General features: G+C 39.8%; 1 protein-coding gene across 2 annotated transcripts in view; it reads left to right on the forward strand.

Annotated features, from left to right (window-relative positions):
• The first annotated feature begins 5,066 nt into the window (after nucleotides 1-5,066).
• The window catches only part of mta1 (metastasis associated 1), a 36,231-nt gene continuing 16,918 nt past the window's right edge, over nucleotides 5,067-24,379 (forward strand). For both annotated transcript variants that reach the window (XM_063909568.1, XM_063909569.1), the window contains exons 1-3: nucleotides 5,067-5,277; nucleotides 15,150-15,217; nucleotides 18,203-18,296. In XM_063909568.1, the coding sequence (XP_063765638.1) occupies nucleotides 5,250-5,277; nucleotides 15,150-15,217; nucleotides 18,203-18,296 (190 nt within the window). In that variant the 5' untranslated portion in view covers nucleotides 5,067-5,249. The remainder of the gene's footprint in view (nucleotides 5,278-15,149; nucleotides 15,218-18,202; nucleotides 18,297-24,379) is intronic.

Here is a 24,379-nt window from a genome sequence, read left to right on the forward strand (position 1 = left end):
AAAGCCACACACACACACACACACACACACACACACACACACACACACACACACACACACACACACACACACACACACACACACACACACACACACACACACACACACACACACACACACACACACACACACACACACACACCAGATTTGGGGCACTCTAGCTGAGAGACAATGATGAGGAAATGACACAGTTTGATTTATTTTCTCCTTGAGCTGTACAGTCAACATTTTTGCATGCCAGCCTTGATGCTGCTCCCTGGCATTGTCCCCAGAATTCATGTAGACTCACTGAAGTGTCATTTCCTCTTTCAGGGATAGCCCTTTTTACTAATGATACATCACTGCTTTGTAAGGGAGCAACTCGGGACAAAAAAAGGAGTGTGAGTGGTGCTCTCTGCTGGAAGGATTAGGTTAGTGCAACGTATAGCATCTTTTTAATTTAAGATCAAGATCCAAGATTCAATAAACATGCTTTATTGTCATGAGAACAATAGCCACAACATTGATTTGACAAAGAAAATCTTAAGCTCCGGTCCCTTCCAAAAATGCAACATACAGTTTACTCAAGAGATACAAAGAAATACAAATAGTGCAAGAAGATATAAGACTTTTTAAAAGGTCAGGGATTTTTTTCAGTTTCTTATTAGCCTCAAAGATATTGCTTCTAATCCAACTATGCATGGCCATAAAGCAGCTGCCCCTTTGGCTACACAGCACATTCTCAAAATCAAGACAATAGCTCCCCCTGCAGTCTGATATTGATAAATGCAAGCTGTATCCCCAGTTCAACATCATTTTGAGGTCGTGCATTAATTCAGTTACTGATGTTTTTAGCTGTGAAATGTGTTTGACAGATCCCCTACAGCAGAGATTCCCTATTGAAAGAGTCGGAATAAAGAAAGACAATTAAACATCGTACTTATGAGACTTGATAGACTTCACCTTTTTTTGCGGTGATGCCTCTTCAGTTGAGCTTGAGTAATGTCTGATCCACAGTAGAGATTTAACGATTAGTCAAAGAAGGACAAAAATATTCTTTTACTATTTTGATAATCAATTAATCCTTCAAAGTCATTTTCTAGGAAAAAAATCCAGCAGAGAAATGCTTTTTCAGCCCCTTTTAATATGGAGATTTCCTCCTGTTCTCTTTAGATATCATATTAAATTGAATATCTCAGTTTTCGACTGATGAAACAAGATATTTGAAGCCATCAATTTGGGAAAATAGAATGGACATTCTCCCTATTTTCGGATAATATATAGGATATAGAATAAAATAAAATAAACGTTAATATTCGATTCACTTTACCTTGTACCTTAACCGAAGACATACCTATTTTATTTTTATTGCCGTCTTTGTATTGCTTTGACTGAACTTATTCTTTCTTATTTGTACTAATAATATATAATTAATTCCTCTTTGTTTTGTTTGGCTTTCTGTTGTCTTGTGAGTATCATCGGCCTCTGCTTTGTCTGTCCAAGCACTTTGCAAACTCAGTTTTTAGGGGTGCTGTACATAAATGAAGTTGTTATTCTTACAATCTACAACAGGAGTAAGAGCTTGTCAATGCCAACGAAAGATACCTGTCACTGACCTGGCTGACTCTTAAGGTTGTAGGAAACATGTTGTTCCACAATAATAATAAAAAAAGAGTGAGAAATCCAATTTCTTTCCACTGAAATAAAAATAATTACACCAACGTACAGTTAGGTGCTGAAAAGAGAGAGCTCTAACAATAGTCCTTTTATAACTGTACCTCCCATAGTGTCACTGGATCCAACCACAACCCCCAGTGAGCGAACTAACGAGAAGGCGCAATCAAAAATGTGGAACGGTTTTCTGCCAGGAAAACAGGCCTAATTGATTTCCTATGTGTCTTTGTCTCTCCTGTGTAGTAGTGGAGGAAAGAGGATGAGGGAGGAAATAGGAGAAAGGAAGAAAAGGCCATCAGAAGTCATCCTCTGGGACTGCAACCAAACCCGAGGGGAGTTTCTGCAGACGCCCTGAGTCTCGAGCCAATCCCTCTCCATGGATTCACCAGGGGAGAACACCTGCCCCACTCTGCATTGTATTCTGCCTGCCTGCTCATCTGCCTGTGTTCATGACTGCAGCAACATCTGGTAGAGGAGCAAGTGGATTCAAATAGAACATCTGCATAGCAGTGATCAGCCAAGTAAACAAACACTCCTAATGAAGGTAGTCACAGTTCCCAAAAACAAGGATACATTGTGTACGGGAACCTATTTTTCACTAATTGAGACCATATTAAGTATTGGCATGGTTTCCCTCCCAGTTTATTGGGGAGCATTACAACAGCGATGAAAACAGCTCACTTGTGCTAGTCGCTGTATGACATATAACACACACTGTGCAGGGATATGCTGTGAGATATGCTGCAATACTTTTTTATTGCAAACAATTAGCAAGGTATGCATATGAAATAAACTGAAATACAGGGAGCAATCTTTTAAACAGCAAGCGGCAAAATTAAGTCAGATAATTGCTTTTTTTTAATGCATAAATGCGCCATATGTTGCCAAAAACATCTCATGGTGATAATGCTATTTCATTTCTTATAGTTATTTTGTTCCCAATTTACAGATTTGCATTGAAAATATTGAAAATGTCACTGCACTTTCTCTCGTTTATTTTCTTTCATAAAAGAGCCTGTGACACAATGCAGGATCCCTCCAATGCAGCACAGTTCCAACATTGAGACTGCACACTTGAGCAGGAGTGCGTACTGTAAGTACACACGATTGGCTTACGGCGGTCATGTGACTGCAGGCTGTAGTCCCTTGTGTTAGAAAACAGTAATTGAGGCTTCCATATGGTATAGATCAGATGTAGCCCTCACCACAGCATTCCTCCTCCAGCACAGAGGCTCTATGCTGGTTTCCACAGTGAAAAACAGAGCTAATCAAACAACTATCTGCCAAAGACAATACTATATATGACTCACTTATTTTACACCTTCTGCTTAACACTATTTTTTTTTACTGAAAATAAAAGATGTGCTCTTGTGTGTTTTTTAGAAGGAGGTATTTATTTTACTGATGATATACTGTAATACAATCTTACAATATTCAAGGAGAATATCTGTGTTTGCGATGGGTGTTGAACAGTGCTAGTGGCCTCTGCATTACAAAACATACTCTTTTCTGTGACGGATTATGCCAAACTACTAAATCCTGCCCATTTTCCATCAACCCTCATTTATGCCTGTACATTAATTTAACTAAGTGGGCTGTGTATTTAACTTGATAGTCGTACACTTCCCTGTGTTGCTGCCAATCCTGTATATCCTATAATAATAAACCATCAGTCACTGCCCTTGTGCTGCCCTCAATGCACACTGTGTACATGATGTTGTGCAATTGTTTGCTTTACAGTTATCAAAAAAACGAGCTAAAATATGTGTGAATGTATATATACTATATAGAAGTGTTTGATGTTTAAATCTGCATTGTAGTATTACAGCTTTATTCATTATACCACAATGTTGAATGTGGAAAAAATGAATAATCAGATAAATGCACAAATGTTACGGTAAGAAGAGAAGAAAAATAACAACGTTATTTGTTTTGACATTATTACAGAGACACATTTTTAAATCTCATTGTCGGAAGAAAAAGTAATTTAAGAGGAATCGTTGCATATTTTTGTGACAAATGGCCGACCTTACACTTTTCATGCCCACTCAATATTGTATTGTGTTTTGTATTTTGATGTGCAATTGCTTAATAAACATTTGGTCACAAAAAAAAAAGAGGAATCGTTGCGTGGTCACAACTATCTAATGTTAAATGTTATCTAGATTAACTGAAAGCAAATAAAATCTATATTTCCTTGATATTGCACAGCTTACACAAATGTTAGTAGCCTACCAACTACATATAACTATTTAACAAAAAGCCCCCTTATGAGTTAGGTCAGGTTTCCTACCTCATGTGTAAAGGAATCTTTATCATGTATGGTTATAGCTACTTTCACAGCAGTGAAGGATACACCTGTCAGTGTAGTGGCCATTTTTGCATGCACTATGCACCATGGGGCCCTATCTCTGTTGGTTCATGAACTCCACTTGACTCCACAGAGCTAAGGGATTTGGGATCACAACATTTGGTTTTAGGCATGGGACAGGATCTTTTAAAACCATGTGGCTTTTTAATAGCAATCTCTTCAAATGTGAAGTATAACTAGGGTTTCACCTTAAATATTGAAATATTTCAGTATTCAACCCATAAACTGTAATAAATAAATAAATAAAGGTTCAACAATGTTAATAGTACTGCTTAATGACATTGATCTAGCTTTTAAGAAAGTTTCTCTGCTAGCCTACAGGTCAGTTTAGTGAAAAAAGTGTACTTATTCCTAAATGTTTTCTCCATTTATCAAGTAAACTAATTGTCACATTAGTAACTAAATAAAAACAATACTTAATTAAATATAAACATATTTGAACATTTAAAAATATAATGGTTACAACAGAAAACTAGTAATAAAATTAGTAATTTATTACAAAACTTGAAAGCAAACCAAATTACAGCCGCCCAACTTGAGTGTACAACTAGAGTTGCCCCTTTAATATATAGAAATATGTTAGTGTACAACCCATAAACTATAAATAAAAAGGTTTAACCAGGTAAGTTACACTGCCTAGAGACATTTGAACTACCTTGTAAGCCATTTTCTGGCTACATCAGGTCAGTTAAGGAACCAGTTTCTGCACTACATCAGGTTAGTTTAGTAGGAAACGTATGCCTGTTTCTACATAAAAACAGATGTTTATTTTCTGTGTTTATCGTGTGAACTAGTCTTTTATTGAGTAAATAAACTAAATAAAACTAAACAATGTCATTTATAATTAGGCTAAGTGAATGGGATAACCGTTGGTTTTGGATGGATCAGTGACGTCACTTGTGGAACTACATCAACGTCTGTAACGTTTGCCATGTTTAAATGATGCTAGTAGCAAACGGCAACAACACAAAACTTGGATTATAATAGGTAGTTTAATACAAAACTTGAAACCAAACGAAATCACAGCCACCGAACTTGAGTTTTAAAGTGGGGTAGAAAAAAATAGTGCGCTGTCTCTTTAAGGTCCTTCAGCTAGTCTGTTTCGTATTGATCAATCCACCATTTTCCAACACACAGCGGCGGCAGTGCTAACACAGCTCCGGCAGCGAGAGAGAGAAGAGAGCCTCCCCTCTACCTGGAGAGGAAGCCGGGGACCGGGGCAGTCATGGCAGCGAACATGTACCGGGTTGGAGGTAAGGTGGAGGGGGGGAACATTTCGCCAGCTTCCCGTAGTGTGTTTATGGCGGACGTGAACAACCGTGGGTCTTTTTTAAACAGAGCGTGGTCCGTCTTCTTTTATTTCCCTAAAGCTAAAGAGCCTTGTGCTTCACAGATGATGATGGTGGTGAAGAGGAGGATGGTGATGAAGAGTAGTCTGGTTTCCCTCGTTTCTTTTGTGTTTCTTGTAACTTGCGACGATCTCCTGACAACTACTTCGACATGCTGATGCACCTACAGTCACATGCATTGTGTTTCTATGCATTTTAGGTGACATGGAGAACATATTGTAAAAGTTTTTGCGTACCATTCAACTACTCTTTCATGAGGAGAACTAACATGAAGAGTAAACCTGCAGAAACCCCGTAAGATGTGCAGAGTAGAAGCAAGCATATCGGTTTATACAGTACGTGCAGAGAAACAAAGTAGGATTTCAAAAAAAAAAAAAAAAGTTGAAGCTGAGATGGGTTAATGTGTTTTTCCTTGCATGCTCAAAGATGCATTTTCACACATTTGAATCAGGTTTTCCTCATTTTGTTCAGGGATCTCCAGTTAATACCTAATTAAGATTCCTGTTTTCCCCTCCCACTCCTTATTCCTGCTTATTCCTCTGATTCATATCCTGTAGGTAACGTGTAAAACAACAGACAGATGAAAGTTAGTGCAGCTGTATCAGAGTTTAAGGCAATGCTATTTTTTTTAAGGGGGTATGGACATCAGAATGCACAGAAGACAATTATTAATGGGAAAACAATCAGATGCCTTGCATTCAACTATTAGTGTTGCAGGTATTTTTACTGAAATTGTATTAGGCTATTTCTCAAATGTTTGTTCTCAAAATGTTCCTGTCAAAGTGTCAGAACAACCAAAATAAGATGTGCCATGATGGGTACATATAATGTAGTTTAGGGCACGTGTCATTTAGAGGATAACTCCGTAGGTTAATCTGTAAATCCATCAAGCAGACATTTCCATTCATGTTTTTTGTTGCAGTCCAATGTTTTCCTTTTTGATAGTTGTTTACAAAATTGCATACTTCTTTTTAATGCAAGTAAACAAGTTTATGTTAAAGGGATATGGAGGGAAAGCAAGAGTGACTGAAGATATATATTTACATGCCATTGCTGACAATTGTCTAGTGAAACAGGAATGCTGATGATGACTCTCCTTGGCATTGTACCCACAGTAAAAATAGCATGTAGTGAACGTCATAGCCCTCTTATTTAGTCAAATGAAACAGTTCCTACCTGCGTGAGATGTCCAGAGCAGGGCAGAAAGTTAACACTTCAGCAGCCACATGTTGTTGAATTAAGTACAGCTCATTACTCTCGGTTTTCTCTTGCTGAGATGCTAACCAGGTGGTGTTGTATGTCTTTTCTGGAGTAGTAGCTGGCAAAGGGCAAATAAAAGTGATTTTCGAAATTTCCCTGCCAATCTGCCTACCTGGTAGCATTTGAGATGTTGAATTTTGACCTGATACTGGACCCAAATGCATCCAAGTTGTTCTGTTTGGTAAACACCTTACAGTCGTAATAAGTCCACACGCCTCCTGTGACCTCCTGGAGAAGTGTAATGTCTCTCAGCGTCAGCAGTCAGGGTTTATACCTGCTTACACCACTATTACTCCTTGCGACTGTTGTCATGGATGAAATAGGTAACCAGAGATGTGACGGCGTAGGATTTTATTGGGACTCGCACAGTTTTGCTGTTTCTTTTATTCTTTGTTCAAGCAAAGGGCCTCATTACCTATCTTAATAATAATTGGGAATTTTTCGCGACCCTCTTTTATATGTTCAGGATGATTGTTACATTAATGATTGCTATTATGCGCTACATCACAGTCCTTCTTTTTGTTATTCTTTGCCTTTTATTAGGTGGAATTATAACAAATAGGCCTAAGTGTAATAAACAAACTAATGTAAAACCACAAAGCGTGAACCTGCATCACTTAATCCAAGTAACCATTATAATACATCGTATTTTTTTGCCACAGTCATAATAATATGACTATATTATTTCATAATGAGCCTCATAATTAGCTGAAGTTTCTCCTAAGACCAATTCAACTTAACATCAAGACAAAGCAAGACCCTTGGAAAGATGGCCGCCACTTTGCAAGACAATGCAGGATCATCTTGAAAAAGCAATGACTTCCCTTGTGATTGAACAGTGAACAAAAGCTGCTCCATCGGCCCGGCTGTCTTTGTTTTTATCGTGCAGGCCACACGCCACTCTTCCTGCGCCTGCAGCGCTCCGTCCCAGTGCTTTCCCTTCCAAACACAGGAAAGTGTTGTGACTAAGTATAGGCTATATCATAAGTCTTATCATCTTAATGTTGGGAATGGAAGTGAGAGTCGCTTAAATCTTTTGTGCTCCGACCACAAAAGTGTGAAAGTCTGATCCTCCAAAAAAGATTCCCCAAGGCTGGTTTGCAAACCTGTTCACACAAAATGACTCTCACGAGACAATAGGAAAATATGTAGTGTTGTTAAGATCTTGTTTTGAGTGCGGTTCACAATGGCGGTCCTGCAACAACTGTGAAGTGTCCATATGAACATTTTCTTCTTAAAAATGATTAAAAGATCCTTCCCTAAAGCGTTTTCCATTATTCTGATAATCGTAAATATCCTCACTAGTGAAAAAGCAACCTAACTTGCTATCATGTCAGTAAAGTGGAGAAAAAATACCAGATCTATCATGTGAGAGAGAACGGTTTCACAAAAAAAGTTTCCTTTCTTTGAGTTAAGTGTTGATTTTTCTAACAAAATGTAAGGTATAGGGATCAAGGTTTGTTTTACTGACATTTAAAAAAAACTGGCATTTATATTTATATATATTTTTATATCGAACTATGAGTACTTCCATTTCAAGTGATAGGGAAGGAAAGGACCTCTTTCTGTATACAAAATAAATTCCTGACTTTATAAGATAAGATGTAACTGTATTAATCCCCGTGGGGAAATTCAGTAGTTAAAGCAGCAACAGCATAAGAATGAAAAACAGGACAGTATAGTTTCACACAGGATAATACATTTGAATCAAATACCAGATTTAGCAGTTGATATCTTTCTCTCAACGTAAACATTCAAAATATTTAATTGGCCATTCTGGATGATGCTGAGTTGTGACAAAAGTGGAACCAGGTTCACATCTTTAGCCGAATGACCGTTTGTTTTTGTTTTGGCTTAAGCCCACTACATTGGCACCTTCACTCAATTACTGAAATGGCTGCATTATTTAACACAGAGTAAATGACTTTGTAAAAGCGACCTCACTAAGAAAATCAAGTGGGTAACTTCAACAGAGACAGACTTTTAAACGCAAACCTACCTCAATATTTCTTCAAACATGCTTTATGTGCTGAGCTGCAATGAAGGGATGAAGGGAAATTTGTTTTAAAAAGACAAACCTTAAAAGATGCACACGGGATTTGTACAACAAAGGCCGCTAAAGCTTGATGGAGATTAAGGAAAACGTTGTGATGTATTTTTGCACAGGAGAAGGACTGTAGACTAAGAGGGGATCTCTTTAAGGCAAGTAAAAACAGGAGGAGCGATTAAAGCAAGCCGAACCTGTTTCAATCTTCATATTGGCACCTGACTATTGTTTTAAGGCAGGCTTGAAAAGTTGTGAATTTATCCTTTAAATAAACCCTTGTACTGAGGATGTTGGAGTGTGACAAGTCTTGTACAGAATGTGCTAAACGTGTTGTAGTGTTTACTAACTTTAAAAAGTGGCAAACTTTATTGTCAGTGCCCATATTTTTGTGGCTGTCCAGGCTGCCAGTTATAATTCAGACCCTGCTTAAAGGTGTTGTAATGTTTACAAATCAACAAAATGACTAACGTACAAACTATGACAGTGCCCACACTTTTTCTGGCTGGTGTTAATTTCCCACGCTGGCAGTTGCCTCTCCGCAGGTCCGGTGGGTGTACTTAAAGTTTGGAGACGTGCGCGCTTACTTCTTGCCAAATTCAGGATTGGACAGGTGCATGAAAAGTGTCCCCATCCTGTCATCACATTTCTGCATACATCCATCACAATAAAAAGTATTTGACGCAAGTTAGATTCCTTGTGGCGTGTTTGCGGCACCGCAGCTATTTGGATTTCAAGATCTGGTCTTCTAAACTGCCCTGAAATAGTTTTTTGAGAGGTTTTTGGTGTAAAACCTACACACGTTTGCTGATTAAGCACATTAAAAACAAGCTGTACTGGTGGTCGCGGCACAAGTGCAAAACAGATGCATGATGGGAGGGAAGTGGCTGCCACCTTTCAATGAGATCAGAAATCCCCCCTCTTTGCTTAAGCCTCTCTAAACTAATTTACTGACTTGGTGTAAACGGCCCATTTTATGATGTTTATGTTTATGTTTGCATGAAAATGTATGCTATGTGGATTATTTCCAAGGTCAGTAGACAGTTGTAAAACATGAAGTCAAAGAGATTAATCTACCGTTTTATCTTAAAGTAGCGCTCACCGTCTTCAGCCAGGGATATAAAAAGGAATTAGGCTAGAGAGATGCTGCCAGGTAGGGATATCAAAGATGGGATGAATTCAGAAGATTATACTACCTGCCATTACCACAGATATCTCCATCCACACTCTGACAGTCTGAGCCATAATCCCAATCACGGTGGCTGCTCACGACAACAGACACGCCTCTCAGTGGGAGTGTGTGAGTAAGCTTTGGGTGGGGTGTGGGGGTATCTGTGCATGGACAAGAGTGGGTGGATGTTCAAATGTGCTGCTTCCTGCTTTTCTATCTCTTTTCCCATCTCTAGCCTCGAGCCTTTTCATTAGTGTCCAACATTGTTTACTGTACAAGTATTAGACGCCACTGCTGTCTGTTCTATGGTCGTGTAAAGAGACATGTCTGCATGCATCAAGTATTGAGAACTATCATGCACATAGTGACGATCAAATTTGGCTAATTTGAGTTGTGTAAAAGTATCAAGATGAGTTTAACTGCTGTTAATCTATCTTTTTTATGTCATGTGTTTGACCTTTGATGGCGGCGGATTAGCAGGGGGAGTTCCCTCAATGACGCAAATTGACGGCATTCAACTGCATGTTTAACCCACGCTGCATTAACAAGGAGCCGGTTAAAAGTTTCATTTTGAGAACATTTCAAGACTTGAATCATTGCAGACATTTATTTCAAATCATTTTGTCACCCCCTAGTTTACTCTTGACGATTGCACCAAGATGTGGTAGAAATGTGAAAATATCAGAAATGATTAACCTTCACCAACCTTCTGACACTCTTTACAAACCATACATTTGTCCTCAGACTACTTGAGAGTGAGTGTCTGCATAGATGGTGAAGAATATTACTGCTTGTATTCAGAGAGCCACAAAATGTAATTCATTTTTCAACCTTCACTGTCTGCATCGGTTGAATACTGGCATGTTGGTTCAGCTTTTAGAAAGAAAACCCTCTATAACACTTGTAATTCTCAATTTTGATTGTCGAAAAAGAACAGGTCACATAACATCAGGAAAAACTGACCGATATTGAAGCTGGATCAGTTAGGGGTAGGATGCAAGGGCATAGTTTGGATGGTAATCCTTGAGTTAGGTTTCTTTAATTTGTGCGTGCCTATGTTTTTCCAATTAGTCCTCCACCTTACTGTCAATCATAAACCTTGTTTCACTTTGTCTCATTGAAGATGTTTGCTCCTGCTTTCACAGTTTTCGCCAACTTCAGATTTCTGCCCAGCTGTGCAATTCTTTTTTGTCCATCTCTGTCTCTAAGTCCATCAGTTATCTCATGTTTTCCCCTCTCTCATCTTCGCGTCTCTCTCTGGCCTGGTTTGAATCAGCCCAGCAGACTCTCTCTTTTGAGGCTCGGTAACATGCCTTGATTGGCTCGCACAAAATTCGACTGCACCGTGACATCACCGTCGCCGGTGCTGGCGGATTGGCTGGCGTTGGGAGCGGGGGATGGAGAATGGTGGAGGGGAGGGGAGGTTATACGCGGATTGAGGCGGCGGGAGGGCTGATGGGAAAATGGAGAGACTGAGTGACGCTGCTCAGTGCCTACAGGCCCTCGCTCTCTCTCTCTCTGTTGCTCTCATTTTGAGTTCCTCTCCAGCCCGCTCTCTACCAGGCTTCAGCTCCTCACATGGTGGAAACTCCCAAACAGCCCACTCTTCATTTCACTGTTTTCTTCCCATTTGTGTTATTCTTCTTGCCATGGGTGGCAAGGAGGGGACATGGGTTAAACTTAAAAGTGAATCCATTTTTGGTAAACTTAGGTTCCCGAGCCAGGAAAAAGAAAGATGGCGAACTGAGCACAAAATCCCACCTTCTCAGTGACGCTTAATGCAGGACCACGGGGAGACATTTTCCCATCACCATCCCACCCCAAAATAACATACCTTGTGGCTGCCATTCACACCCAACCTCACTCCACAGCTGAATGTTTGACATGTGGTTCTGCTTCGGTTTGAAACGTCATGACGCATTTTAAATCTTGTTTAATTGGTCCCTCAGAGCTAGCGACCGTTGAAGGCCAAGAAATAAAACGTCAACATTTTCTCTCTGCGGTTTGCCATAAGACCCCTCCATGTTTGAAGCCTGAAACTACTTTTTGATTAGGGTTCTTTTGAATATTGACAGATGTAGTTATCTTTAATGTGTCCATAAAAACTAATTTTTTGTAGTAGCAATTAGCTTAAATCTTTCAGTGTCCCGCTACAGTATGTTCTTTCAAATGTATACCGAAACCACAAGGCAATAAGTCAATTTGTCTATGAGTTGATTCACAACTTTGTAACAGCTGTGTGTAACAGCCCTTTTTCGGACAAAATAAGCAACTTTAAGATCTTAGTGTACTCTTTTGTTAATTCTATAAAATAATAACCCACATTTGAAGACATCCTCTTAAACTCAAATCTTTGAACTCCTTCCATTTTAAAGGTTACTTAAAAAACAATCAGCTGATGATCTTAATGCAACCACCATTTATAGGAGAGCAGTGTAGTATCGTTTTACTCTTTTCACTGGAGTGGGATTTAACTTCATGATCTTTATTATTAGACTCATTTTTTGATTCTAAATAAAGATGGAATATTGAAAAAAGGAGCCTTGGAAATTCATATATTTTCAGTTTGATGTCAACAGATTATAATTTGAGGTAAGACCATCAGTCTAAAGTTCATAAATACTCACTTTGCTTGGATTAATGATGTGAAAAAGCAGAAAATCCTATCATTTGGGAAGCTGGTGCATGTCTCTGCTGTGGTTCCTCACTAAATGGGATCTCACTCACTTTTCCTAACCCACAATTTTACAGCCGGCCTCTGACCTCCAGGCCTGCCAGAAAATGAGCAAGTCAGATATCTTGTCCTTATTTTCTGTCTCCGCTCCGCTCAATTTCAAGTTGGCCTATTTGATATTCAGCAGCAGGATGAAGATGTCACAGTGGCAGCGGAGTCTGGTAACAAGCTGTTTCAGGGTGAAGAGTAGACAGGCGTGATGTGACGATCTCTGCTTGCCTCGTAGTGATGTTGTGTTGGGAGTATGTAAGGTTGCCAAAATACACTGATATAAAAATTACACTCGACATGCTTCCTGAACTACTGTTACTGCCTGGGTTAACCCTTAACCCACAAGAATCTTTAGATAAATGTTCATATTAGGAGTAATTGTATTGGATTCACTTTGATTGAAGATAAATTACATTTCCGGCTCCTTCCAAAGAGTGGCTGTGAATGTTTTGTGTTTAGTTGTGTTAGTGTGGGTGGAGAGAGAAATACCAATAGGGAGAGTTGAGCTAAATGTTTTTTAGTCCAAGGTTTATCTGTTTGAGATACATTTGCGTTTCTTCCTCCGCTGTCTCTGAGATTTTTAGATTTTTGTTGGCAGTTAATCAGCAGACACTATGTTTACTATTTATAGTTCAGAAAGTAACTCTGTAGTCTATAAATTGTCGGAAGATAATAAAGAAAAATGCCAATCAAAGTTTCCTGGTGATCAAGGCGATGTCTTGCATCTTTTTTCTGTTGTATTTTCTTATATTTATAGTCAAAACGATTGCTTGAGTAAGTAGGGAAAAAATCATTAGTATTAAAAGTACCAGATTTTAGTTTTACAAACTGAAGATATTCAATTAAGGACATTATTTAGAAAATAAAGCTGCCCTTTTCTTACATTTAAGAAGCTGGAAACCGAGAATGTCTGGATTTTTTTAGCTTCACAACTACCAAAATGGGTTTTTTCCCTTCTGTTTACTGTGTTCTTATTCGACCATGTTACAATGTCTAGAGTCTGGAAGTGTTTGTACCAAAAAAAGGGGTTCACCCACAACAAGATGCATAACAGATGATGGTTTTTAAGAGTATTTAATCGTTGTAGGTGGATTTTTTTTTATTTAACTCAAGATAGTTGAGGATGTCGGGGCAGATCCTGAGTTTGCGAGCGTGATGAGTGCATGCCTAAACCAGTTAGTGTTAGACAGAGGAGGTGCAGGAAATAAAAGCAGGGGTCGGTGTGTTTCGCGGTTGTGCTGGTGGAATTTTCGGGCGATCTCTGGCCTAGGCGGTCATGAAGACGGGGGCCAGTAGGAGCGTGGGGGATGGGCGGGTGAGGTTCAGGGTGAAGGGAGGATAGCTCCAGCTCCAGGCAGCCAACCAAGTGTGGGGTATAATCTGACAGCACTCAGCCAAGACACATGCAGGGCTAAGACCAGGCACCCTACCAAGAGTGGGGCCTGTGGGGACATCCTGGTGAGAGCTAAGCCTCCAATAGGCCTGGAGCAGTGCCAGGAGCCACACACACACACACACACACACACACACAAATGCATAGTTAAGTCACACATGCGTAGAAAGGCTTGTGCAGTCTCCTACACACCCACTCAAAATGCAGACACACCGTGCATGCGAACAACAAACACACATGGGGAGGATGAACGGTGATAAGACAAAGAAAGCAAGAGGAAATACAAGGCTGCACTCTGAGTGGAGAGCTTTGGAGAGACATATTTATTGTGTTGTTGTGCGTCAACGTCTCATTTAGTCAGACCTTCCAACTACAACAGGATTTCCTGTTGATAATAGATGGATGCACCAAATCGCTCCAAACCTTCATCTATGATGTCAATGCTCAAAGTCGAAATCAACATTCATATGCTTTGAAGATTTTGTTTCATTCAGTTTAAGCTTGGTATTTCTGCACAGTTTCAGATTAAGATTACACTATTTTTTAAAAGTATTAAGCTATTTGTAGAATGACATTATAGTGGTGCATAGTATTGTTGCCCACTTGCTTGATCCAGTCATTTCTAACATCTCCAGAGTGTTGTGAAGTCAAAAAGATGGATGTAATTAATTCTTAAAGTCACAACATGGTTTCATATAACAACCTATCCAACAACATCTTCCCTGTTGTCAAAAAAACGCTTTGCTCTCGCTCGCGCTTGCTGCAAATCACATCAGATAAAAAAGTATGCATCTGCATCATTTTCACGCCAAGGACTGTAGAAAGATCACACAGTCGTTTTTTTAAATTTGTTTTGGTGGAATGACATCATCAATGAAGTTTCATTTGAACAACATCAATAGAAACCTCAAATGTAGAGAAATGACATTCAGCAGAGATGGTGCAAAAGGAGTCTTTCTTTAGTTAATATGTAGTTAGGTGTCTGTGTTCCCCTTTTCCTATTAAGATGTCACAGTGTTGTTGAACTGGAAAGCTCCCTGAACATTTGGATGAACCTGAAATGCTGACTGACGTTTCTCTTCCCTCTTTTCCTTTCTCTTTCCACTCCCTCCTCCTCCTCCTCCTCCTCCTCCTCCTCCTCCTCCTCCTCCTCCTCCTCCTCCTCCTCGCTGTTCCTCTGCAGATTATGTTTATTTTGAGAACTCGTCCAGTAACCCACTGCTGATCAGAAGGATAGAGGAGTTGAACAAGGTGAGTGTGCTTGAATGCAGCACAGATCTGAAAGCTGTACATCACATTACACTTCTCTGTCTGAACCCTGAACAACCTACTCTGCTCCCGTCTGATTTGTAGATATTAAACGATCACATTCATTTTTTTTAGTTACAATATATCTCTTAACTGCCTTTTGTGTGTTCTCGTCTTCATCTTTCTTAAAAAAATCAAAACGTGGCCCGTAGTGAATCAAAATCTTTACTATGGACTATAGCGTTTAATTGTAAAAGATATCCTCACCCTTTTAGCTTCTCATAAAGCTTAGTTATGGAGCTACTGAGATAAACGAAGGCTTCTTTTACTATACACCCTGCACTGTTCAATAAAAGTTTGATTTAACTTGGGATAAGGTAAGATATCAATATTGTTTAACTCTTTGCCTTTCCAAGTTGTTTTATCTATTTATATGATGCTTAAGATCGGTGTGTTTAGTCCATTAACAAGGTGTTTTGTTCAGACTATATTTATTTATATTTTCTTGCAATCTATTCCAGTATAGACCTGAAATGATTGGCCAATCAAACATTTGGATACCCAAATTAATTCTTGAGTAATCTTTCTAGCAAAAATACCAAACATTCCCTCGTATCAACTTCTGAAATGTGAGGATTTACAGATTTTGGGATTTCAACTGAATATCAGTGATTTTCAGACTGTTGATCTGACAAACGAAACATTTGATAAGTCACCTTGTCCTTTATGAAATTGTTAGGGAAACGTATTACTTTTATTTTGTTCTTGGCCAATAATTCTTTCGTATAATGGAGAAATGATCAGCACAATAATTGTTATTGCAGCTTTACAATTTCCCTACCTGAAGTTAAATTGGAAAGTGTGGCTGTCGTACCACTTTTTTGTATTTTTTGGGACGTTATTATTACTTAATAAACAGTTATTTAACTGCCCTTTTTGTGTCTGATACCAACGTTTTGTTTAATAGTAATCATCTATGACCAGCTAGTTGATATGCTAATAATAGAATGGTAATATTGTTAGTTATTGCTATGAATAATACACCTGCAATTTACCGTTTTAAATAAAGGTGGTTCTAAAAGGCCGTTTCTGTATTGTATTTAAAGCAGTTAAGACAGTGTTGTATTGAAATGTCACACCTAAGATAATAATGTTGCTCCGGATGCTGTCAGGTAAATCCCAGCCTGGCGTCTTGCACATTGTTCAGTCGAGGAAGCAGAAAAAGAGCCCCGTCTCTGCGGACTAGTTACAGGTGCCCGCTGTCTGTCCCCTGTCCCGGGCTCGTGTCGGATAATATGCAGGCTGCCTGATGTGATTGACACGGAGCCCAGAGTGAGCCCTCTGTTCTGCCCGTCACTGTCAGTCTCTCCGCTCCACAGGGAGCCCCGGCTTTCTCATCCATAAAGTTTGAGATACATGTTTAGAAAGTATAAAACAGTGCAGGGAAAAGTCCTGACAACTCGCAGCTGCTCAAAACCGCTTAAAACACATCAAATTCAAATGTGCTCCACCTAAGAGCCTTTATGCGTAATGCCGATTCTAAATGTCTTTTTACTTTGTGCCACAAATTTTGAAGATGAACATGAACACATAAATGATTTTATTAACAGGTTCAAGATTCCAAGGCTGCCCTCTTTTGGTCCTTAAAGTGGAAGAAAAGAGAGAAGAATGTGCAATAGAATGCTTTGCATGTTTTTTCTGAACAACACTTAAGTTGTATCAGACAGAACACCTTGGAAATCCTCACATAATGAAAGGTGGAACTGAAGAATATTTAAAGCTGTTTCCTTAAACTAAAACAATTGTTTGGTTAACAAAATAGTTTCTGATCATTTCTGTGCCATTTGCAAATACTTTAATGTTGCAGAAAATGATGAATTAACTAATATCAGCCAGGAAAATGAAATCGCTTCTCTGCTGGATGCCAGATGCTTAAACTACACCTCAATGCCTCCCTGCGATAACAGATTCATTCTTCATCTTCCTGTCTCTGCTTGCCCCTCGCCACTCTCTCATTGTCTTCTGTTTTGTTTTGCTTTAAGTGGGCTGAAGTTAATTTGACAGTGTTAACTTGCCTGCACTTATAAATATTTATGACTTTTTTAAAAAAGGTGGAAATGAATACATTTAAGTGAAATGTCAATGAATCGCTGAAAATAAAACATCTGGTTCAAATGTAACACATTTGCCCAGGTACTGAAGTGATTCAGAAGATTCACCTTGTCTTTAATCTTCCAATCTGCTTACCTGCTGCTGTGTAGCCTTGAAATAACTCTTATCATATGTTTTACTCCGTACTCGTGACATAGTGTTGACTACTAATATATTACCTTTAGCCTTTTGTATTCTGCTCTTTTCAAACACAGAAATGTGGGAATTAGATTTCTAATTGTTCTCTGATTGGAAAAGCATAAACCGTTTTTACAATGTAAAGAAATATGACATGTTGGATGTTAGCTTTTTCTCCATCCATCTTCTACTTATATTTAACTAGAGTGATTCATGAGGAAAAATTCTAATCCAATTTACTCGGCCTATAATAAGATTCAAACTCATTATCGTGTCATTTAAAAAAAAAAATTGTAGTAAAAAAGTGCTACATATTTCCAAATTAGTCTTATTGCTTTAAGTTCTTAACCCAGATTTTGAAGGTATCATTGGATAAGTCAATAAAAAAAATACGCTCTTAATTTAAAACAAATACCAACACACTAATCTAATATTACGAGGCAAAAACACACAAAAAGTACGGCACAGACGAACCTTGAACACACCGCGCTGTCCTGATCACTGCGACACTTAAAGGGATTTTGGGGAAAGAATTGCTGAAGCCTCACAGTGTGTGTTTTCAGCCATAGTTAAGAACTCGCCTCATCTAAGGTTTTTTTTTTTTTTTATATCATCTGTTTGTGTGTGTGTGCGTGTGTGGGTGCTCTGTGTGCCGCACCACTTGTTGCCGTGGTAACGCCGATTGTCTCTGGTTTGCAGACAGCCAATGGGAACGTGGAGGCCAAAGTGGTGTGTTTTTACCGACGCAGGGACATCTCCGGCACACTCATCGCCCTGGCAGACAAACATGCAAGTGAGTGACCGACCGTTACCCCGCCTGCAAAAACACCATCACAATAACATAAAAAAAGCACCATCACAAAAAACACTAGGATTTAAAACATTTCTTTTTGGCCTTCAGAATACCACTGCAAAGGAACAGAGCCTCAGTCCAATTGAAGAAGATTTCCCTGAACTTTAAGATACAATTTGTTATTTGGCTGGATAGTGAGGCTTGTTTGCACAGCAGGGGTGATACAAAATTGAATTGAGTTTTTGTTACCGAGCTGAGAGAAACAGTCCAGACTGCAGCATGCCCCCCCCCCCCACACACACACACTCCTCCTCCTCCTCCTCCAACAGGCCTGAGTGCAGACAGCATTCGATCTGTTGGGTGTATCAATATGAAGACACGTGTGTGTGTGTGTGTGTGTGTGTGTGTGTGTGTGTGCTGTGTGCCTATGCCTATGCATATGTGCTCTAAAGCGTGGGTGTGTGGCGTGCTCTTGAACGTGGTGCTCTTCTTCAGAGCTTGGAGCTAAACACTGCAGTGTCTGGAACAGCTGGCAGACTGGGCTCTACCTCAAGCAGCCTTTTAATGTAATGGGTACCAGGGTGTTTTTTTTAGAGGGAAAGGCATTAAAACAATGATTATAACGATGGGGAAAGAATAAGAGGGAAGTACAGAAGCCCCCGATGGTCAGGGAAGAAGGTTGTAGCGACTGGTGAAGTCGTAGGCAGCTAAAGTGTCTTTTAAAGGCCAGAGAAGATCTGAAATGTCCAGGCTGTCCCCCAAGGGGTCGGTGGCAAATGATGCCTTCAAGGCCCTGCTCCAGAGGGCCTGAATTTGAAAGAAGAGCAGGATTTTTTCCTGCCTCAGTCAGAATATTTCTTTCTTTGTTTTTTGCTTTTCCGCCTGCCTCTCTCTCATCAACACTTTATCTCAGGAACAACTTAAAGGGAATTTCTTCAGATTTGGGCGCTCTATTTAAATCAAGTGTGATCTGGATTTGACTGACCTCACAAAACACGTTATAATGTATACACTCAAACAACTTTACCACCAATACTCTGGAACAGAAGGGGAGCTTGTGACATTATTTCACATATGGTTGGCTTCTGATATGGTGCCACAGATGTTTGGTGTCCCTTCCTGAGTCTGGACACACATGGATGGACATTGTACATTTTACAGTGGTTGGTCGAGGCGTACTATAGTAGTTTTAACAAAGGGTGATCTCCGTTTTGGATTGATAAACCTACTATAGTCCTTTTAAAAAGAACTCTTAGCAGCATCTGTTCTCTTGGGCAACTGATGGTTATCCATCTTCAGTATATTGTTAGTGGTAAAATACCACCACCAACCACAACCACCCACATCCTGACAGACTCTGGTCGTAATTGTTAAATTAGTCATCCTTACCAGCTACATAAAAACCTAGAAAATCCAAAAAAATGAAGATGAGAATCCATTTAGAGTCCTGATGCTTCATGATTCATGACTGGTGTGCACATAGGATTAACAATACTAAATAATGGCTGTATTTAAATGTTATGAATGACTTGTTCTTGTATGTATTCAGCAGACCATTTTCTGAAAATATGCCGGTGTGATGACATAACTCAGATTGAATCATTGTTGAGGTGGATATTTGAGGTCAAAGCTACTCTGTATTTCGTTAGTGATATTTACATGGTTTTGCTTTAAACTGAATTTTATTTTTGTTAACTTACAATGTCAAGTGCAAAAATATTTTGGCTGTATTTGCCTTTTAATTCAAATCTACAGAATGGCAGAAAAACAAGTTACATTATGAGTTTTGAAAGAACATAAGTGCAAAATAAAATAAGGTCTCATTTCTACGCAATGCTTACATCAAGTACAACCACTTCAAATGTACATCAAACATACCCACCATGTAGAAAGTAACAGAAATAGATAGGTCAGGCTCACATCAGTTTGACACCGTTTGATTGAACTCCCTCGTAGCATCGCTGTCGCACTAACAACAAAACACCACCCTGCAAACCAAGCCTCAGACTTTGACTGGGTGTGGCAGCCTAAATGATGGCTATTGGGGTGTGTGTGTGTGTGTGTGTGTGTGTGTGTGTGTGTGTGTGTGTGTGTGTGTGTGTGTGTGTGTGTGTGTGTGTGTGTGTGTGTGTGTGTGTGTGTGTGTGTGTGTGTGTGTGTGTGTGTGTGTGTGTGTGTGTGTGTGTGTGTGTGTGTGTGTGTGTGTGTGTGTGTGTGTGTGTGTGTGTGAGAGAGAGAGCTAACAAGTGCCCTTTTTGAAGATTTTGTGTGTGTGAGGCCTGTGGTGTGTAACTATGGCAGGAGAGGGATGTTTTGTTCTGTTGGACCACACAGCATCAGTGTGTCGGTGTGTGTCCCTTTTTTTAAGACACATTTTTTTTTTCTCACTTATTTTTACTCCAAGCAAATTTCAGTTTTTAACCCGGAACAATTTAAGATTTGTTATTTTCTTCAAACTTGATTTTTGTCAAGTTTATCCTACATTTTAACTCACCTTGAGCTTAAGGAACCCTGAGTAATTTTTGTTTGTATAGGCTGTTCATCTACAGGCCAGTTGATTTTTGGCTGTGCTCTCTTTGCCATCTGCAGTTCGGTGAGGGGCTTCCAGACATTTGCAATATGTAAAAAAATGCATGGCAGAATTGGCTGTGCACCGCATGGGTGTGGGCTGTATCCTGTCTGTGGTTCTGTAGCTGCAGCCTCCCTGTGTGTGTGTGTGCGTGTGTTTGCATGCTTTGGTCTGCTCTTAAATATACTGATGACACAACTTTTTAGCTCTGTCACCAAAGTCACTTAAGAGGTGCATTCAGGTCATTTTCTTTGAATCGTGAGAGAATGGCGGTCTTATGTGCGTGTGTAAGTGTGTGTGTGTGTGTGTGTGTCTTTATGCGTGTCTGCTGTGAGTCATTGATCAAATATTTTGCTTGCAGAGATTCTGTGCACTCCCTCAACGGGGCCTCCGTCTTCAGCTTTAGCCCCTCCCCCCATGTGAGCGGAGCTGCCTCCTGAGTGGTCAGCTTCTGTGGTGGACTTGGCATTTTTACCTCTCTGGCCCCTCCCTTCATATGTTTGAATTTGCCATGACTCAAACCTTTTTTCTATTTCTGAGATGTGGCTCCTCGCTCCCATAAACAATGGACAATAACACTGCCAGTGACCTGATGCTCAGAAAGTAGCACCAGTGAAGTGTTGCTGGTCGTGGCGCAGTATATTAAAACCACTCGTTTCCTTTGCTCAGGTCATAAAACCTGTCACATCCCTTTTTTTTGGGATGCTTTTACTACCTTTTTATAACTTAATTCACTTTCAGGATGGCAATAGTAGTGGTTGACTGAATGGAGCTGTGCCGCGGCTCTATATTTAACCTGAGACGATATCCTACAGTCAGAGGATGAATTCCTCATTTGCATCCGCAGCTGCAGAGCTTTATTAGCGGTGTCCTTATCAGCCCTAATGACTACAAAGTGGAGAAGGCAACGTCCTCGCCTCTTGTCGACACTTGTTACGGAGCACAAAGAGATTTCATGTTGTTGCAGCAGCTTCGACGTCTTATTTGTTTGAATATTTAACGAAAGGATGCTCAAAATGACTTTTTGTGTGTTATGAACAAAGAGTGCTAAGCGAAACATATTTGTGCTGCATACAGAATGCTCCCATTATGTGCTTACCTTTCTGCTGCCAAACTAAAATTACATTTTAACTTGATTTGTTTTCTTATGCTCTCCAAAAACCAGGTTACTGGGAGAAATCAAATTGAATTAGGAAATGTGAGAACAGGATTATGTGTAGACTGTCAGACGTATGTTTACATGCATACATACCGGCCTACCAGCTTACACCAATTACAGACTCTTTGTTTCTTGTTTACGTCACATTTTTAGAAATGTGTGTACAGTTACTTAAAGGGGAATCCTGGTGATTAAACAGATTCAAAAGTGTTTATGAGAGGAGCGTTTCAGCTTGTGAAAACAGCTGTTTAATGTCCTCTGTTTATCTGGAGGAAGCTTTGTTATGTCTGGGGAAAATATCCCATGTGAGGTAAACAAAGTTCTCTGGGTTTGGGAGAGAGACAGTTCATTTTGAGTTCTGCTCAGTTTTTGTTTGCATAAACTAGAGGATGGGGCGGGGTAGTAAGGTGTGAACTCAAAATTGGATCACTTCAGTGTCTTTAACACCATCTTGAGACAAACTGCCACAATATTGCCAGAACCAATGATGTCTTCTCCTCGCAGTATTGATTTTATATTGACAGATATTCCCGCTTTAGAAGGAAACGAGAGTAAACTGTTCCTCAATTATATCTGAGCAGAAGCATGTAGCTGTCTGCTCCACTGCCTCGCAAATGCTCACTGCATCATGGAGGCGCAGTCAGTCTGTTAAGGTGATAACGGTCTGCGGTGCTCTCCTCACCCTCAGGCCTGCTTTCTCGTCTCCTTCCCCCTCCCCTCGCCAACTCTCAGCCCCGTAAGGCGACCCATTCATCAATAATTGATAATTGGCTGGGACAGGTGAGATGGAGAGGCAATTTGTAGAGAGTATGGTGTGGGTGCACTGCCAGGAGATTGGCTCAGAGGAGCGGAGGAGAAGGACTGAGGTTGGGGAGTTGAGTTGCTACTCAAGGACGCTCAGCCAGGGGCCAGATGCAGATGCACCGCACAACCTGGATACTGTGTGTGAAACCAGGAATATGTGCATACAGATGCAGATACTGCATTGGCATAAAGAAACTTAGGAAAAAGCCTTTACTAAGTTTTTAAAGCGAGAACCCTCATCGAGAGCTGGACTTTTTCCTTCAGGACGGATACATGCAGCATATTTTGTTCAAACACCGTAGACACAATTAATCATATTTTAATTCATGTCTCCAAAAAACGATGATTTCCTCCTTTTCTGTTGAGCTAAAATAAAATGCCTCCTAGAAAAACATCAGAGCAACTGGTACATCTCCTCCGTGCTCAACTAAGGTATTTTTCTTAAGTAAAAATGATATACTCTCATGCATTTATGATGTATGGTCAGTCGGAGCTTATATGTTCTTATTATTGCACAGGTGATGCAGTGTTCGTTAGCAGACTCGTTACCTGAAACAAGTGTGCACCTTTTCCATATAAACATGGACTTTTGAGGCTTTATTATTAGGCAGTTGATTCATCCCAAACAAAACCTAAAGTATTAAAGGGATGTCAAGGTGTCGGAACATGAAGCCTAAAGTCCCCAGTCCGTGTCATGTCTTTCGAATAAAATTCCCCCAAAAATGTATAACAATAATAAGAAAACAAATTTTGCCGCAAAAATCATCAGACGTGTCAGGACCTGTCTGATCCAGCCCAGCAGATGAGTGATTAATGCATCGTATTGTACATCCACTCTGCAGTGATTACTCAAAGCGGCATATCTTATAAACGAGAGGGCGAAAGAAAAACTTGAGAGTTTTAGCATGTTGGAAAAGTGGTGACAATGTCTCAGTCAGGTGGGCAGCACTCACTCGGCTAACCAATTTCCTGCAGGAAGCCCTGGATTAAAAGTGTTTACTCTACAATTGTACATGTTGCCATCAGTCTGCGTGAGAGCTGTTGTTTAGTTCTATTTCTAAAAACAATCCTCTGTTAGATAAAGGCATACTGGGAAAAAGTTCCTGCATAACTTAAGAACGCTGTGTTTCAGTTTTCTTTTCATTCATGTTTTAACTGATTTTCTGTCAGAAAATGCACAAAGATATTCTCCTCCTGGTTATATTTTGCAGTGAGTCTCATCCCTACTCCCCCCTCTCAGTAAAAGCTAGTTTGGCCAATAATTAATTCACTGCTTTTGCGTTGTGACTCAGTTTGCAGTTTTATAGATTTTCATGCCTAATGTAGGGGAAACACCAGCAGCAGCAGCAGCACCAGCACCAGTTAGGAGCCCATTAGGAGCCGCTGAGCTGGATTACTACTGGAACATGAACCTTAAAATGTACATTTAAATATGTACGTGCACAAAATGTAATATTTAGCTGATGTTTTTATCATGTCACACACATATAGATGCAGCTCTCACACACACACGATTATGTTTGCCTCCCCCCCACTTTACCTTCCTGTTCC

Source organism: Eleginops maclovinus, chromosome 19 (genome assembly GCF_036324505.1).
Source record: "Eleginops maclovinus isolate JMC-PN-2008 ecotype Puerto Natales chromosome 19, JC_Emac_rtc_rv5, whole genome shotgun sequence".
In the NCBI taxonomy this organism is placed as follows: Eukaryota; Metazoa; Chordata; class Actinopteri; order Perciformes; family Eleginopidae; genus Eleginops; species Eleginops maclovinus.